The following is a 19,060-nucleotide window of genomic DNA, read 5'->3' as shown; positions in this document are numbered from 1 at the left end:
ATAAAATTAAATGAAATGGTCGTAAACATGTGCGATTTTAGGCAATGTAGTGAGGTCAGAGTGAATCATTACAGCGGGTAAAAAAAAAAAGCTTAATGGTGCATCAAAATTCATTTCATCTCATTCGTTAGTTAACTTTTTTTTTTTTTAATTTTGCTGCAAGCTATTTTTGGCACAAATAATGCTTTAAGAAGGTGATGGGGACAAAAACTGCTCATTAAAAAAAGAGGTGATGTCATGTCCCCACCGGTGTAAATGACACCTTATACCATGGGTGTGATCCATTAATGGACTAATCATCTCAGACCTTTAAAAAACATTGAAGAGCTAAACCCAGTGAGATTATCCATATATTAAAGGTGCACCATGTAGTTTTGGGGTGGACAATTAAATCAGAAGAGAAAGATCTTCATTGACCATTTTTTTAATGTTTAAACAAACTGAATAACAAACTATTTGTTTTCGTAAACTGAAAAAAAAAAAGAAAGAAAAGCTGACCTTAAAGGTCAACACAATTTCATACTGTTCTACTGTTGTTTTTATGTGGCGGACCCTGCCACCCTTCTAGCTTCAAACAGTGCTCTGGGGACCTCTGACAACAGCTTGTTTATTCACAGGTGGAAAAAGAATGCATTAATATTATAAATATTAAAATATGGAGTTTGAATTTTTTATCCAATACCACACAGTGCCCCTTTACAGAACTGTCATAATAAAACACCTCTGTACAACAATGTCCATATATTAACATTGTGGTCATATGGAGAGTTAAGTAAACATGACTGACCCTGTGCACACGCAGTCCTGTGATGTAAGACTAATATTTGTTCATGACATATTCACCGGACTCCATTCACACAACAGGACACACACATCCTCCCGGCGAGCCTCTTCAGTGTTTGTTGCAGGATGCCCGGGCTGCGTAAGAGAACTTCAGACTCTAGAGGTCTCCATCCTTCAGCATCCCCTCATCATCCACCTATTCGCCCTCCTCCTCCTCCTCCTCCTCTCTAGCATTTTGTGCAGCGGAGGAGGGAAGGAGGAGAGAGAGAGAAAGAGAGAGAGGGGGGAGAGAGAGAAAGAGAGAGAGAGAGAGAGAGAGAGAGAGAGAGAGACTGCTGAGGTGGAGACAGAGGGGACCCTGAGACAACACGTCCCACGCCAGAGCCAGACAACCAGGGAACTTTGATTTGACGCCAAGTAAAGCCCCATGCGAGCGAGAACGACGATGAAGAGAAGGAGCCACGTTTCTTCCTCTCCTTCCTCCTCCTCCTCCTCCTCCTCCTCCTCTTCTCCTTCTCCTCGGGAGGCTTAGACATGTCGGGCGCGCGTAACATATGATGCCCTTGGACTCATGCGCTCAACGAAGATTTCGTTTCTGTGTGATTTCGCCCCTCGATCCGCTTGATGGTGCCGCGTCGTTGTGCCTGCGCTCTCAGGTCAGCCGAATGAGTCTGAAGGCGGTCTGAGCGCATTGTTTCCAGCCCCGTTGCATGTGGGATTTCCAGCCGCGATGTCTGCAATATTTCGCTCTTTGTTTCTGGGTAAGTCACTTCTCCCATTCCCCCTCCCAAAAAAAAAAAAAGAGCACTCATGAATTTGATAATAAAAGAAGAAGATGATGAAGAAAAATGAAAAAAAAAGGAAAAAGAAAAAGCAGCGGATAAATGCGTGTTCGTGTGATGAATGTCACAGGGCGATGTGGACACTGATGCCTGTCCCTTATTGTATTTACAACGATTTGAACTGTGCACGTTGTCCATTGTTTGACGCGTCCATACACACACATCTGGTCAAATGTTTCAGCCTCGATTTTGGAATGATGTCAGAATATATTTATTTCTTTGATAAATTGTATTCTTTGCACTTGTAAATCGCCCTTTATATTTTGGCAAATCTGAAAAAAAAATAATACTAGCCAACCAGAGGCTGCTCTGTACTTAGGGGAGCTCTCTAAAGGGGGGATTTAAAGGGGATAAAAGTTCACCTGATCCCTCCCTTTAAAGCTGCTATTCAGATCTGTTGACTCTGTGTGTGCATCATCTATTGACACTTCAACAACAGGCAGGCTGCAGATGCACAAAGTGTTTTTTTTACCATTGTTTGACAAAGGGAAAAAAAAAAAATCCCAACAGCAACCGCTAAGGTGGGATGTTTTCCAAAAGCTGTTTTGGCCCCATGTTAAGAGCCTTGGATGTGATTTCAAGAATGCGAAAATGTTGGAATTTTTTTCGCGAGACATCATCTGTTTTTCATTACGTGCAGAACTTGAAAAGGTTAATTAAAAAATGTTTTGTTTCTCCCGTCTACCGACCGTGACAGCCTACTCTGGATCACAGTGTTGTGCTGAGGGGGCCTGCAGCAGATTCCAGGTTCAGAGCTAAATGAGTGATTGTTCAATTCCACTGTGACTTCACTGACTGGAAGTTACTGCGAGGCTGTGTTTAAAAAAAAAAAAAAAGAATTCCAGTAAGAGGTTTCACACTCCCCGCCGCTGTCTCAACACCTGCAGTGGAATTTCCCCAGCTGGCTGTAACTGGGGACAGACCAGCGTTGTCCAACGGGGATTTTTTACAGTCTGAGGTGACTGTGAGTACATGGTATGAAAAAGTTTGGATCCCCAGCGCTAAAGTAAGAATGGTCGAGGGCGGTCATACGATGCACCCGAGAGCTTTGGTGTGAGTCCAGGAGTCGTGCTGTAGTCAACTTGATTGCTCTCTGCTGGTCGTGTTGCAGTCTGGGGAGACTCAAGAAGTCGATCGCTCGTGTTGAATTTTTCATTGCATTAGTTTAGACGTACAGCTGGTGCTGTTTGCGTATGCTCGGTGTGCGCTGTGCATAAGGAGCTTGTTATCTTCAGTTCCCGTTATTGGGTTACGAACATATTGTGGTGACCTCTCGGGAGAGTGTATTCCGGGAAAAGGCTCCGGTCCCTTGTGACCCCTGAATAAGATAAGTACCGTAGAAAACGGAAGGATGGAGGTGTGGTGAGGAGCTGCACACACGCTGACTCGCTGAGGTTGGGTCAGCCGGTGGATCCACACAGTATGAGTCTGATCCTGCGCTTAACATAAAGGAGCTGACTCGGCAGTGGACCGCCGCATACCAGCACATTTTGTGGTTTCAGTCATCAGCCGCGTTGCGTTAGATGAGACTGGAGGTAAACATGTTGATTATCTGAATAGCAGTTCCCTACTGATGATCATGAGGGACGGACTGGCCATCTGGCGAGGTGGGCAAATGCCAAAGGGGCTGCCCGTTCTGTGGGTCACCTCTACAACCAAAAAGATGAACACACGATTGCATGAAAAGCCTTTAATAATTGAATCTGAAACGACTTATCTTGGCGCAGAACACTTTCTATCAGCCACTTGATGTGATTCTTTAGTAAACAGCCTCACATTCCATTCTCCCATGATGCCCTTGATGCTAACATTAGACTGGGAGACAAAAGTTTACCGGCACACAACGTTACTGTCAGGTGTATTATTGTCTCAAGACAATTTGGAGGTTTACAGATAAGTTATCGTAACTCAAGAAGTGATCCTGACGCTACCTTCAGATATGATTGACAGGGTTGCAGGGAAGGAAGGCAATTCCTTTTCATTGTTTGCTAACGAGGCTACATAAAGGGGAGCCTGGCTTATATAGTGTAGCGATAAGCTTGCGGTTGTATTCTAAATATGAAGCTGGGACGGGATGTTAAAATTGCCAAGTAACTAAGAGTGTCTTTCCTTTTCTTGCAGTCTTTCAAGACATGGTTGGACAGTACGAGTTTTTGTTACTGTTGCCCTGCCAGCTTTATGCAAGAAGCTGGTTTCAACAGTTTTTGTGTCAGAACGAATTGTTGGTTGTGCGATTTCACAGGGTTCTCCATAACCACAACATGGGGAAAACAAAAAAATTATACTGTGATTGCTCAGACAGATATTGCGATTGATTCGCACCAATTTGGGATGGTGGGAATGATCACTCTTGCATCACATTTTTAATTTTTTTGCCTGATGAAGCTATAGAAATCGTAATAATGTGACATCTGATGGTGTCTGTACCAACAAACATGTTTTCTCTGTGATGCTGCTCAGTCACACATTTTTGCTTTAATCAGAAAATTGCAGCTTCTCATAATTCGGATACTGCACTTGGCCAAATTGCGATTTTAGTGATATTTCTGATCAACTGTGCAGTATTCCATCTCATTGCTGTGTCGTGTGTTGGCATGGGGGCTACTGTTCGGCTCGGAAATTGCATTTCTTCTTTTTTTTTGGTAATGATGGTGACGATCATGAGGAAGACAATGAAAACGCAACCAATTTTAAGCACACGCCTGCTGTGCCAGCCACGGTGAGGTGAAAACACGCCACATTCATTCATCCAACACTAATATGTTCCCTGATAAAAAAAAATAAATAAATGGTAAGCTTCCCTTAAAATAACCATCAGCCTGTGCCGAGACGTATCAGATGGCTTGTTGTTGCCATGGTGAGGCCTTCTCTCCTTCCCCCTGTCATGTCACAAGATATGACAATGTAAAAGTATTTGTGCAGCTGAAAATGATAACGCTGAGGGTGAACGTCCAGCACCGTCACAGCGTGGGTCATGTGCCTCTCATGCGAGAACAAAATATCTGCCAGTCAGCCAAAAGAGCATTTTTCCCTGACCAGGGGGTTATGTCGTTTTTTTCAGGCTCGGCAGCTCTGTCATGCCACACTGAAGGACATTTTTCCTGAAGTTATAACCTGTATTAATTCAAGATCAACGCCGAGGCCAAGTAAAGAGAGGAAGTGGCTGTTTTATTATAAAAGAATCAATAGTCATTAATAGGGTCTCATTTCCTTTTTATTTGGCTTTGGCCTCGCAAGTCCTGAGACATCCTTAATTTAATATCTGCTGGAGATGTAATATCCACAGTTCACATTACAGATAAGTAGCACAATTAATTGCCACGGAGAGTTCCGTCGCTCCCTTCCGTAACTCGGCTGACACAAAGTGAGAAACAGAACAAGGTCATATAAAGTAGTGCGGCGGCAGCGTGGTAGATCCAGCCAGGTAAAGGAGACTAGAGATGGATTGCCTATCTGTCCTTGTGCCAGGATTAAATGATTCTGAATGAGGGGATTTGAAAATGACTGTCCAAGAAGTAATAACATAGTGTAAGTCACTTGACAGAAATGTAATTGGAAAGAATGAGCAGCTTTTGTAGGCGATCCAAACCTCTGCAGCCTCGCTCGGCGTTGCGTTTGAGCATCAGTCTATAAGGCAGTGCAACGTGAGCGATCGCGGGGATGCAGCGGGGTCGCAACATGCGCTCATGCGTGCGCGTCTACATGCATGCACATGTGCACAACAGTGAGAAGATGGCAGCGCCTGTGCAGGCATGCTAGTGTTAGATGTAGATAAAGAGAGCAGTGGCTCCAAACAGAAATTCTGTCCCCATTCTATATTTAGCATGTCTGCCGGGGTAGGCAGAGGATCTCTGAAATGTGAAGATGACAGGAGCCTCCTGAGCCAGAGGTTATGAAGTGACATCTTGATGTGTTTGTGCCTGAATCACACTCCCACACACACCCAGCCACAGACTTTTGACATTCCTACAAAGCCAGAGACATTTCGATATTTGACGTCTAGTTACCATACATTAAGGCTTCGTCTTGATCTCCCTTTTGACGCACATTTTTCCTCGGCGTTATCATGTTGCATTCCCTGTGTAGGTTGCTGGCTTTGAAAATATTTGCTTTTTGAGAGCATGCGGTGAATGTGGCACATCTGCTTTGCGGGACCCCGAACCTGCTCAGAAATTTCAGGCATTTGACGGTGGAGTGTGGAGCTTTGCACAGCGGGTTAACCTTCATCTCACATTGTGAAAGCGTGAACCTTTAAATGACTTCCAATCTGACTTTAATTGGCCGGTACAGTTAATTTAGTTAGCGGGATAATTCGATGAACGTGATGCAGACGTGTATCAGCCCATTTTCACACAGAGCGAGCAAAGAGACAGTGAGGAGCATCACAACACGCGGGCTTGCCTCTGACTTTAAATGTTAGCAGTTGACTTTAAGTTGACGCGCGTTTATGACATGGTGATGATGATTGGGGGCACGGTTAACGACTACGCTAACGCCAAAGGTGATAACGTTAAAGACTCTGAATGTGTCCGACAGCCGACAAGGAGGCAAGGATTTTGTTGATTATTCAGTTAAAATATTCGTGGCCTCTGCCGGTTTTGAGGTTGTGTTTCGGTTCCGGTCCACCCGTGCTCACTCGAGGCTGCTGAGCTCGGGTCTGTTGATCTGCTTGTCTCTAGTTCCTCACAACCTCCCCCATACTGGCGATCTAAAGCCCCTGTTCTAAACACCGACACTCCCCCTGGTTAGCTGCGTGGCTAACTGCACTAACGAGAAGCTACAGTCAGCGGCAGTTAGCGACATCTGTGTTGCAAGAGAAAAGATCTGCAGTTGTCCTCCGCCCTAATGGCAAAGCACTGCTCATAGGTGGAGTGTGAGAGCATGTCTTTTTCTGTAACGAAGCAACTGATAAAAACTTGGGGGGTGGGGGCACTTCTTATCAACTAGTAGGTGCAGCCCTACACACCACATGTATGCATTCAGAAATCAATCGCACAATATTGCAATGAAGCTGCAAGATGTACAATAAGGTAGAGGCGCGGCCGTTTAGGGGAAAAATAGCAGACATCTAGCTGTGCATCACTCCAGATAGTCGAATGACTTCTCTTCCACCTACAATGTCAGCGATTTGACATGCAGAACAAAGTGTAAACAGATTTCCATCAAGAGAGGATTGTATTACTCAGAGCAAAAACGGCAAATCGGAATTTCTCAGCAAGGGCAGAGCACTCTGGAATACAAAACCTCCACCGAGGGGTGACTCGAGAGGCCTGCAGATGAGTACAGAGGTCCAGCCGTCCTCAAAACAATTGACCCATATCATTAACAAACACTGATTTGCCTTCCAAGCACTTTCCCCCCGATGTGCGCGGCCTTTGAATGACAGCGTGCTTCCCTGAATAACAAGGCGTCCTCTCTCAGCACCTATGGGATCCTTCATGTTTCATTGATTGTGGGGCTTTTAGTCGGAAGGTCTATCTATTCTGTCGCAGCAAGCTGGATGCCATGCCTTGAATGAGAGGGTCTGTAGGTGAAGGTGTACCTGCTTTGTACTGTAAGTGCTTTTATTCCGACTAGTAGAGGGTCGAGGCAGGTTGTATTTTTGTAGCAGCCAAAGATATCCAAGGATGAAAATAAAGGTCACGCCGGCGGAGTGAATGCAGTCCGTGCTGAGCTCGCCTCGCCGCTTCCGCAGTATTTCTCTGGTTGACAGTGTCTTCGTCTCTGTCCATGTGTGTTTCTGACACATGATTACCGCACAAAGCTATCCGGGCATTATTCCGCAATGGGCCTTTTGTCACTTGCATCATGTAAACACATGCCTAGACAGAGCGGGGTTTGTGTAGTGTGTCTGACCCTGTAAACCCTCCCTCTTTTCATTCTTTCACTGGGAAAATTACTGCCAGATTATTTTGGAACGTACGAACAGGAACTGCCTATTTCACTTTACTGCTAATCTTTGACAGATGTTCTGGAGAAGGCTCACATCCACACTAACCGGAGCCACATGCACACCCTACAGATGACATTACACTACGTCAGTGTGCTCGGCGGCCGTGCACAAAGGATCCAATCATACACGTACATATAACAACTACCTGCTGTTTTCTGTTTTATGCAATGGGCGAACCGTGAGATCATTTGATTCATCAGAACTCAAAATGTTATCAGGATTAGATCAGCACGAGGAAAGAAAAATTGAGGCTGTTCGTTTGCTTCTCGCTGAGAGTTAGACGAGAAGATTGATGCCACCTTCATTTTTAAAGCGTGCAAAACATAATTGGAAAAACTGCAGTTTGCCAGTTCGGCTATTTCTTGGCCTGGACGAGTCTCCGATGGTTCTCTGTTAGCTAATCTCAGCCAAGAAACAGCCGAGCACACGGACCTCTACAAACCCACAGATTTTTTTTTTATTTTTACACTTCAGCAAACAAGATGTAACATGTTCATTTGAGCTTTAAAGGTGCTGGTTCCCAGATCTCGTGGCCTGCTAACGCTGCAAGGCTAGCTTCCCCATGTTTCCAGTCTTTATGCTAAGCCAGGCTAACCCGCTGCAAGCTGTCACTTCATGTTAACCGGGCAGACGTGACTTTATTGACCTTTTCATCCGATTCATAGAAAGAATGGGAGTTAGCAAATGTCTCCAAATGTCAAGTCGAGTTTCGCAACACCCGAGACAATAATCGCAATAATAGGAAGTTTTTTCTTAAGACTGGTTACATTTATTTGATGAATTGATTTGTCACTTGGAAGAAAGGCAACAGTTACAATAACGTTCAGTGGTTCCAGTTTCATAAATGTGAGGATATGTTTTCCTCTGCTCAAGCCCGACTGATTGGCACAGCATAGATGGATTGGTATCTGCGATTATGTTGGCCAGTGTTTGGTGGAAAGAAAACCGATTATCAGTTGGATTAAGTTACTTTGGGTTTGACAAAAAAACAGGCTATTCGGAGCTCTTTTTCGATAAAGAGAATAATTGTCATTTGCAGCCCTGCATATTTACAGTATGTCCATTTTGAAAGTGTGGCTTCACAAACAGTTTTGGTGTTTTGTCACCAGAAATGTATATTTTATATGAACACAAATGCCACAGCCTGAAGCCCCGAACAGTTATACATAAATGATTAACGAAGAAACATGCGAAAATGCAGGTGACTTAAGATCAGCTGCTCCAACAATACTGCGCATGGTTTTGTGCAGACATATCATATAAAATAGTAATCGCTGTCTCTGCGGAGACCCTGCTGCCTCCCTGTACTTTCCTATTTCCTTCTTGTTTGGACGGGTTCTGGATGTTTCTGGGCGTCGGCGATTTTGGAGAAAGATAGCTGATTGTTGAGTCATATTCTCACATCATCAAATAGCTGCGTCAATGTTTAACAAACCAGACTCAAGCATCGACTATCTTTCCCCCTCTCTCTGTGGTGTGTTTACAGGCAGCAGCTGACAAATCCTTGCGTAGTGTGCATTCATAACGGTTCCTTCTGACACTAAAATGTTGCAATGGCCCCCAGCTCCCTGTAATCTCTACAGCCATGACCATCTCCTCCAAAGGGAGGATTTTGTGCCTTATTCGCAGGAGTGAATACCCATGAAAGTCAATGGAGCAAGGGCAATTACAGCCTTCTATTTTCTAAGAAAATGCAAAGTGATTTGCTGCCTGTGTGCATTAATATTTTAATCAAGGTCTACGATTGTTTTATGTAAGCAGCGGGCGGATCAAAGAGTGAGCGAAACGCCGAGATAAACGCTGATGCTGTCTGCGAGGTGGAGCATGGAATTGTCTCCCATTGATTCACCTCCGCCAAAGGTCTGTCCTGATGTTAATTCTTTTTTGCAGCTACTGACATAGGATTCCACCCATCACCGAGCGAGTGCTCTTCAGCGGGCGAGAGAAAAAAAGATGATCAAAATTCATACATACATCTTGCGAAAAAAAACACCATTTAAGATGATTTGTTTATCAGCGGCGGGGGGGCTGAGGCGCTATCATCTCTGAGCTCCCCGTCCCGTTGTGGCGCTTTTCAAGTGCTTTCTGCCGTCGTGAAAAACTGGAAGCGCGGAGGCTGGCGTGCTTGTCTTCTCTAAGCAGAACATGCTTTTTGATCTATGTTCTCTGTCTCTGAAAACCAGGTGTATCTCTGTTCCGGGTGCAGCTACGCGATCCAACTGTGCAGGGAAATAAACAGCTCAAAAGACCAAAATCCCCCATTGCCGAGGTGTCTTTCACTTTCAAGCAGCTTAGCACAGTGCTTACATCAGTGACACAAAGGAAGAAAAAGGAAACTATTGATAAAACATTTACACCCAATGAGGCGGCACAGGAGTGACATCGGTTAGCAGCCAGGCCTGTGTGTGTGTATGTGTGTGTGTGTGTGTGTGTGTCACATGGAGGCCTGTGAACATGTCCAGTGGTTGGATCAAGCCCGATCACGCTCGCTGCACATCAAGTCCACATGATACGAAATCATTCTCTCGACCACGGCCGGCAGAAGGGAGGCTCGATTGAAGAGCCTGATGTTTTTGCAGCTGGACTAACGTTTGCTGCGCTGACATTTTCCGTGAGTGACACGGTGTCAAAAAAAAAACGTGTAAACTGTCGGGGCCAATAATTGATCGTTCCTTTACTAGTCGCTTAGCGCTTTAATTGATCATGGGGTGCACCTGTCAGACCCCCTACCTGTGCGGCGCCTCATCTCACACTGTGAATATTGATTATCGTGTCCAAATATCAACTTGGGCGTTCAGACGGCGCCACGCTGCTGAGATGGGAATCAGCGAGAGGCTGCTGCTCACAGCCGGACTGTGCCCGCATGTGTGTCCGCCGCGTGAATCTTAAAAGCAAAAGGATTCTCTCACGCTGACCTGTACATGTATTTCACGTATTCTAGTGTGGCGCCGATACTGAAAACATTGACTTTTTCTTTCACTCCGTATGGCATTCAGCTGTAATCCAATCCCCACAATTGACTGCAGATGAAGAAGGCGACCAAACAATGGCAAGCCGGGCAAGTTTTTTTTTTTTCCCCTTTTTTTTTTTCATCCTCACCGGCTTTTTCCAATTGGGAGCTGACTGAATGAGCGGGAGGAAATGTTCCACGTCGCTCTATTTAGACGCCCGCTGTTCCTTTCAATTTGAAACAGTTTATTAGCCCAGCAAGCAGGACACTCCATTAGGTGTTTTGAACCCGCATGCTCCATTGTCTCACTTCATTTCCTCTTTTGCGTGCCAGTCTTCCCTGAAGCGTTAGTGGCTTTAATCAGCACAGGCCCTTCTGCCCCTTAAACATTTATCTTCAGCCGCTTTTGGTCGTCACCGCGCGGCCTGGAAAGACCCGGAGATGGATGGTGTTTGGAAGGGAGGGAATTCGGTGGCCATTGATTAGAGTGGTGGAAGACAAAGCGGTTACCTGCACAAGACCTGAGCACCATCTGGAGGATCCCCTCCGCTTTTAGTGCATGATAGCTGAAGTCAGGACTCAGCCATCTGTCCGATTTTAGATTTATAGTCTAGTGTGAGGAAAAAAAAAAAGGATTTTTCTTTTGGTTTGGAGACTAAAAGAGTCGATCATGCGGTAACTTTGAATAGCAGGCTTTATTTATTGACCGTAACAAAACTTGAGAACGACCTTTAAAGCTCTACAAGATATGCAATTCTGCTGATTAATTCTTTATAGGGATGAAACCCTTGGTCATCAAATCCTTACCTCATGTAATGGCCGTTCATTAGGAACTGTAAAATGCAAGTACTTGTGTCCAGTCCTGGGTTGCTAGTCCCGCTCTCTTGCAGTGGATGTTGTGTGATGGATGGTTTAATTATCCAACCACAATGCCGGCCCCATTTGGTCTTTCACAGCACAGCAAAAAACAGTGTAAACTGGATATCACTGATCAATGCGAGGTTGTCCACAAATTAAGTACGTAATGGCGGTGATTGCACTACAGCTCTGAACCTCAGTGTTTCATATTAAAGAGCGCGGTGCACTTTATCTGGCCGAAAGGTCGGGGAGTTTGTTTCCACAGGAGATGATGTGGAAGCTCAGGCTGTGGTCAAAGTACAGTTTATATTGCTTGTGCAGAAAAAGCCCCCCCTCCTCTTGTCCTCCCACTTCTTTTCCTCTTTCCCAGCAAAGTGCTTCAGAACAGATGGCACCACCACCTTTGTTTTTTCCGACTCGTTAGACTCGACTTGTTGATGAAATGGAGCCTTTACGCTAAGCCGCCCGTGCAGATGTGTTGGCTGTACATTTTTTAATCGTGGCCTCGGTCTTCAACGGCCCGGCGGCATATTTGCCACCAGGAGGCTCGCGATTTTCATTGAGCCATTGGTCACAATCCTCCCGTATTTCTCCCAATTTCAGAGGTTGGGGTTAGGGTTTTCCCCTTACTCTGGCACTTCACATATGTAGTCTGCTGTCCTATTGCATCTTGCCCTCCTCGGTGATTAGAGATGGACAGAGCAATGGAGAGGAGAGAAAAAAAAAATTCCTGTTTCTTATGGAAAGTTTTAAAGAAAAGGGACATGCATTTCATACAACCTGCTGCGTTTGTTTTTTCTGTCCATCACGGGGGCTGCGCCGATGTCAGTCAGCATGGAGAGGCTGACAAACGTAAGGCGTGCACAGACTCCCTAAGGGCCAGGCGAGGAACGTGAGGAAAGCTGATGACTGTTTATGCCAGAATTTCATGCACGTTCACGCCAGAGGGGCAAATTACTCTGCATTCACTGCTCAGAATTCAAGTTAAAGTAAAAAGCATTTAACATAAAAATATTCCTGCAGTATACCTATTAGGAGGTCTCCACAGCAAAATGTTTTGTGGGAAAGGACCCCCAGACCTTGACTCTGGTTTTGAAATCCTGTCCTTTTTTTTTCTTTAGGTGTCAAGGTTATACAAAGGTCTAATCCAAAGCCTGAACTATCTACAGTATGGATGCTCATTTCTACACGGCTCTATAGTGTGCTCATTTCCTGCATGGAGGACGCCACTAGCTTTGCATGGACACAAAGTGAACGCGGAGCCTGTCGGTGCTTCTAACTGATAAAACGCTCACACAAGTGCTCTCTGCAGCAGCTCCAGGTTATTGGTACTCATGCGGTTGTGCATGCTCACTACAGTAATGGAGTGCACCTCGGAGACCCGGAGCAAATTGATGCCAACAACTTTCCAATCTCGTTCGGGGGGGAAGATATCGGCCTGTTTCCCCCATTTGTTTTTCGTCATCATCTGCATTTTCTGCTCGGCGAAACACTTGTTCAAGCCTGGCCCATCACGCCGTTTGTCAGACCCGACTTATAGACCACCACATATCTGCTAAAGAGACAGACGGAGGCTCAGGAAAGGCATTCAAGATGCCTGTCATGGTTTGGCATTGTTGTCCAAACTGTCAGTGTTCGGGAGTGAAATTGTCACAGCGCGGTTGCTGGCGGATGATGGGGATGCTCTTCAGAGTGTGAACAGTGCAGCCGTGAGTGAAAACCGGGCCGCGCTCTGGGTTTTTATGTCTCTCTCAGAATTATTAAACATGAGGCTTTTTTGGACCTCACACTTGCTCTCGGCTGCAGACGTAACTTTTATTTTGTGCGTCTTTCTTCAAGAGGGAAATCAAGAGTGTTAGCGTTTGGCTTGATTTGCTGTCTGGGGTTCCAGAGACGCTGTGGACGAGGAAATAGCAGAGTTTGCAAATTCGGGCTCTTAAAATAATTAAAGTTGGCGTGATGACTCTGCTTTCTGGACGGGTCCGGGGCTTTAAAAAAACAGACAGCTTTGGGAGTAACCACACAGCAACAGCAGGCTGCGTTGCACTCTGAAATTAGGAATAATGAAGGTTAGAATATGCGCCGTGCAGATGTGTGAAATCAGACGCTTAATTGTGTCACTGTGGTTTGAAATGACGCTTTCGGCCACTGACCCGTCATTCTCGGAAAAACAAACATTTTTTATTTATTTTTTTCCATTTAGGAGGGGGAAATGCTGTTTACTCTATTAACCTTTCCTCTCGGTTGCACTCTTGACATTGAACAATGTGGAAGAGGCCGACTCCTCGCTGGCCCTTTTGCTAATGAGGCAATTAAGTCTATCCTGCCTCGGTTGAGCAAGGGGCAGGGAGAGCAAGGCAAGTCATCTGCTGTCTCAGCAAACACCAAGCATCTTAGCCGCGCCGCAGTCAGAATGCATAACGAGCTCTGCCTTGTTGTAGCGGCCGCCCAGCCGCCATGCTCCTCCCCTGTCAGTGGGACCCTTAGCGCGGCGGGAGATCACAGGCGGAATCAGGGGGCCGTATTTATCCATGTGCACCCATTCGCGGCGAATGGAAATGAAAGAAAAACACCGAAACGAAATGATGTTTGTGCTCCTCTTGTAGGCCATTGTGGGGAGCAACTGTGCGACAAAGCCAGGAGTATTTGCACGTTCTGTTTGGGACGACGCAGCAAAAAAACACAGATCGCTGTTCGGAGATAAACTAGTGAGCCAACGCCTCCCGCGTTGCGCAGCCCATTTCAGAGTAAATACGCCCTGATATTCATTTGTTAATGCCTCAGGACGTCTCAGGAGGGAGGAGCACAGTCATATTTCAACAGTGGACGCCGAAATTTCCAACACAGCCTCCTACCTGTTTCATTTATTAGCCTCTGTGCGCCCTGTTGACTTGAGTATTTACAGAGTTTTGCTGGATGTTGTGAGTTATTCATGCAGCTAAAAGAAGTTTTGCTGGTCGGCAGACTGAGGGGATGCCGGGCAACTGATGGCGAGTGTCAAGAGCGGCGTGCACTGTGGCTGGAGATTTACTGCACAGTACAGTGGAGCGGAGAGAGGATGAAGCTCTGATCCCGCTCCTGCCAGACCCGTGAGAACCATCTGTATACTGATAACTCGAAAAACGAATCCAGTGAAAGATGTGACGACGCACCACGGTGTGCATATACGTGACTGAGTGGCTGTGGATGTGTGTGTTCATGCCTGATTTTGTCATCAGGTTCCCCCTCTGACACACGTCTGAGGGATGCCGTGGATCTTGGCTCTCCCGAAAGAGCTTTCCAAGGTAACGTTCGTCGCTGTAAAATGCGCGGATACTCTGCATCCCTTTAAAATAAACACCCCTGTTGCCAAGCTAAACGAGTCTGACAGCAATTAGTATGTTTCCTCCCTCTTAGCCTAGTGACTGGCTGCTATGAGCAGCCGCTGTGTCCCACAAAAAGGGCCAGCATTAGGGCCTAAGTTAATGTGTTTAAGGGATGCACAATTCTAACGAGAGATAACGGAAGGCTTACGGCTGCTCAGAGGGGATTAGGGGACATAGTTGTCTGTCTTAAAGCTCAGGCTTAACCATCATACTCTCTCTTTTTTTTTTCTTCCCCCGCCTCCATCTCTCCTCCCCGGTAATGAATCGCCAGTGTTTCCTGACACAAGGCATGAATACGAACGTCTCACTCGGTGGGGGGAATGAAGACGGCTGCTCATTAGCTGCGGAAAGGTGTACCGAACCAGAAAGAGGAGATGTCCAGACAGATTTGCCTGAAATCGATGCCTGTCTTCTGAGGCCCCTTCTACAGTATGTGGCTGCCACAACTTATCAGACGGAATTCACGGGAGCTTATGTAAGCAGTTGAAGGTGTGCTTAAGCCAACACAGGCACAAAGCACGCAGCGTTGAAGGCAAAAGAACAAAGGGAGCACCGTCCGCGGCGCCTCCCGGCATCAGATCCCTTGTGCAGGTCTCGCCGTCCACTCGGACAAATTTGCCTTTCGCCCACGTGACCAGATCAATACTGAGAGATTAGCTCTGCTCGGTGCGAGACACGGATACCTCTGAAGCGGCAGCATAGGAGAATGACAGAGCTGACGGTTTTCAGTTACAGGACACTAAAGATGCATAGTGGCAAGGGCGGCAGAAAAAGTGCACAGTTAGCAAAGGGCTGCGCCGGCTACTGACCATGTGTGCTCGCTGCCGGCTGAAATTACTGACACTGGACGGGACAGGTTACATGCCTTTACTGCAGAATACACTGAAAGCAGCATCACGCACTTGCAGTCCTCTTTAATTTATTCTAGACTTAATCCTTGGGCGCTACATGTAAATGACTTTTCATCCCATGGTCAGCTCAGCTCAACGCAAGACAATGGACGATTCCTTCACGCTCCCATTGAATGCAAACGGATGTGTTAGAGTCACGGTTTACTACATTCTGTTGCCACAAGCCCGGGACAGATGATACGATTAACCTTAGGCTCCTTTATTTATACCGATGGTGTCCTCTAGCTTGAGCTAACAGCCCTCTTGTGAAGACAGATAGGCCTGGGCGCAGTTTTTCTGAAGCGCGCGTCAACGGCGGCGTCACCGCGCTGCCCCTGCAAAGTGCATCTGGAGAATTTTTTATCGACGTGCAAGTAAGCGGCGTCTTTTTCTTTTTTTTTTCGTCCGGTAACTACAGTTCAGGGTCTCCGGGGAAATCAGAATGCAGCTTCGACGGCAGGTTTTTTTTTTGATTATTAATGGAAGTTGTTGTATCGAAGCGCTGAGATCTCCTCGTTGACCCAGTTAGACCCAATGCCTACACCGACATCTCCTTCATTTCGCTACTCCATTGTTATCTTATCGGCCGGACCGGATCTGAATATGTAATCACCCTACTGCAATTGATCTCAGGGAAGGGAGAGTGGTGGCTGCAGGAGGGGGTCCGCCGGGTGGACATTTTGATGTATTATTGCACACATTATCGTTAGCACGGCCAGCAGAATATAGGTTTTGAAAGCCCTCGTGCTTTTACATATTGATTTTTGCTCCACTTCAAGTGTAATCCAGCTAGTTGTGTATTTATCACGTCTGTCACATTGTGCAGGATTATATTTGATCTAAGTGTAGAAAAACAAATGTGTTTGTTTTTTGTTTTTTTTACAGGCCCCAAAATGTTCTCTTTATTGCCATTGTTTGCCTACATGACATTGGAACGCCATAGAACTATGAATGATGTGTCACTAGACTTGACGGCACGGCCATTAATCCTAATATTTAGACTGTAGCCTGCCATCCACTCCAGGCCGTGGCTCGACTACAAGTAATCATAGCCATACACCCGTGTGGATTGTGCTGCAGGAAAAACACTACAAGCACCGAAGCTGAGTCCATCAATCTAAGAGGCCCGGCATTTTTTTCCTCCGCCCTCATGTTGGAGGATTTTACATGACCCGCACTTCCCCCCTTTGTCCTGAGGGAATATGTTTATGAGTCCTTTCTCTTACTGTACCGTCTCTTCCCAATCCGCTCCTCCACCCCCCTTTATGAGATGAGGGGCCTGAGCGGACGGAATCGCGTATAGCTTTTTCCGCCGCAGGGTCGTGATGGATGGCCACTCAGCTATACCCGCCGTGCTCACCAGAGGCCGGCCATATTTCTCCCTCACTGGGCCGCGCAGACCTGCATCTGCACGAGGACGGCACGGGATGCTGCTTTTCTGTGAGCTCAGCACGGCCGAGGAGGAGTATTTGATTAGATGTAATGGAATTAGAGTAATCAGATTCCAAAAAGACGACATCTGTAATCTGTTGCAGTTACTGTAAATATGCGGTAATCAGATCACGGATTGCTTACGATGCTTCAGAGTTATTGCATTGCTCGGTGCAACTGTGGCATCTAGATTGTGGAATTTCCCCATGTCTTGCAGAATTGCAGATTAAAAAGAGCCTTATTTAACTGAGTGCTTTTTATGGGAGTGTGACGTAAATCAAGTATTCCAGAAGCAGCAGCAGCAGCACTAGCAGCAGCAACGGTTACAATTTTCTGCAGGTAATCAGGACTTTAAAGTAATTGCCTGTGAGTGTAATCCTCCCTAACCCTCATAGCTGGTGTTGCCGAGAATGGTGGGCTGGTTGGAGTTGGTGGGATATGTTGGGGGATGGATGATATGTAGAGGTGGAGTAGAATGACCCAAGGGCCTTATTGGAGGCTACTGCTCGGTCATAGAAGGAATAAACGCTGCAGGGTGCTCTGCATGGCAGCGCGCTGCTGCTTCTGGGTCAGAGAAATGAGGGGGGAGAGAGCGAGAGGGAGAGAGAGGATCTGTCATTGATCCTGTGGCATTAGCCTGGGCTGCAGTCATAATGAAGCCAGCACTGTGTGCTCAACGTGTGTGTGTGTGTGTGAGTGTGTGTGTGTGTGTGTGTGTGTATAACTGACAACTCCTGTAAATATCTGCATCTGGAGTGTTTATATCCTGGTGATTAATTATAACTCATGTGGACACAAATAAATCACTCATAGCGAGAGTGCACATGCGTGTGTGTGTATCCCCAGATGGCCTTGTGTGAGCATATTTGCAGTGTGTGTGTGTGTGTGTGTGTGTGTGTGTATTTTACTCATGCAGGTGTGTGTGTGTGTGTGTGTGTGTGTGTGTGTGTGTGTGTGTGTGTGTTTGTGTGAGTGCATGCTAGATGTGTATATCCCCAGACACCTTTGTGTGAACATATTGCAGGGTATGCATTGTCATCGTGTGAGTGTAGTGTGTGTATATATTTCCCTGGCTTTCGGTGCATGTTTGCGTTTGTTTCGAGTGTATGTGTGTGTGTGTACACAGTGATGAAGCAGGAGAGGCTGCTTGGCGACTCATCCATCATTTTCCCCCCTGGCCCGCGGTGCCCTCAGCGGAGCGCTGCGCTGTCACGGTGACATTGGGCTCATTTTGGTCTAGAAAAATGGTGCATCCGCCCCCAGCGTCACCACCACCGCCACCGCCCCCCCCCCCTCTCCCTCAAGCAAACCAGCCGGCTTAGACGCCGCAGTAACAATCCCTCTAACAGTCTCAGACTGCTTCCCCCGCCGTCAGCCCTACACGCTGTATCCACGGGGACAGATTGCTAATCAGAGGCAGCGCTCTCTTGAAGGGCCCTCGTTTGTCCACAGTCGTTTTGTGGAGCTGCTTCAGGTGGGTCGTCATGTTCACCGACCCTCCCTCCCCTTAGCCCCGTGCTGGATAACCTTGGAAGGAGTGGGGGAGGGGAGGCAGATGGGGGGGCAGAAGGGGTGGGATGAGACCACTTTATGAGCGTCCCGTGTTCTCTCTGCCCCGTCCTGCGACTCTCCCTCGCTGGTAATGTACAGGGTGAGTCAGCATGAGCAACTGCAGCACAGCGGCCCAGTCAATCTGTTTACGCTCGCTTCTGAAGAGACAATGCCATGCCGCCAAGCCGCTGCTGCTATTTCGTGACTCAATGTGGTCTATCTGTGTGCACATGTCCTCAAAAGTCTCTTCACAGATTGGCCCGTGCAGGACAGCACTAGCACGTATTGGACAAACTTTCAGCTAATGCTGAAAGTGACAGGTGTCTTGATGGAAAAAAGGGACGCTGCCGTGCAATCTAATAAAAGACGAGGGAATGAGAAAGAGGAGGAATCGTGGCAGGAAACTGTATGCTGCTCTCAGTTCCATATCAGTGTGT

General features: G+C 46.6%; 1 protein-coding gene across 1 annotated transcript in view; it reads left to right on the top strand.

The window, feature by feature from the left end:
* Positions 1-677: 677 nt before the first annotated feature.
* Positions 678-19,060, top strand: part of clmpb (CXADR like membrane protein b) — a 75,087-nt gene continuing 56,704 nt past the window's right edge. The window contains exon 1 of the mRNA XM_030394009.1: positions 678-1,544. Coding sequence (XP_030249869.1) covers positions 1,514-1,544 — 31 coding nt within the window. The 5' untranslated portion in view covers positions 678-1,513. The remainder of the gene's footprint in view (positions 1,545-19,060) is intronic.

The sequence above is a fragment of the Sparus aurata genome, chromosome 2 (genome assembly GCF_900880675.1).
Source record: "Sparus aurata chromosome 2, fSpaAur1.1, whole genome shotgun sequence".
NCBI classification, from domain to species: Eukaryota; Metazoa; Chordata; class Actinopteri; order Spariformes; family Sparidae; genus Sparus; species Sparus aurata.
Note: the sequence above shows the minus strand (reverse complement) of the source record. Positions and strands in the feature narration are given on the sequence as shown.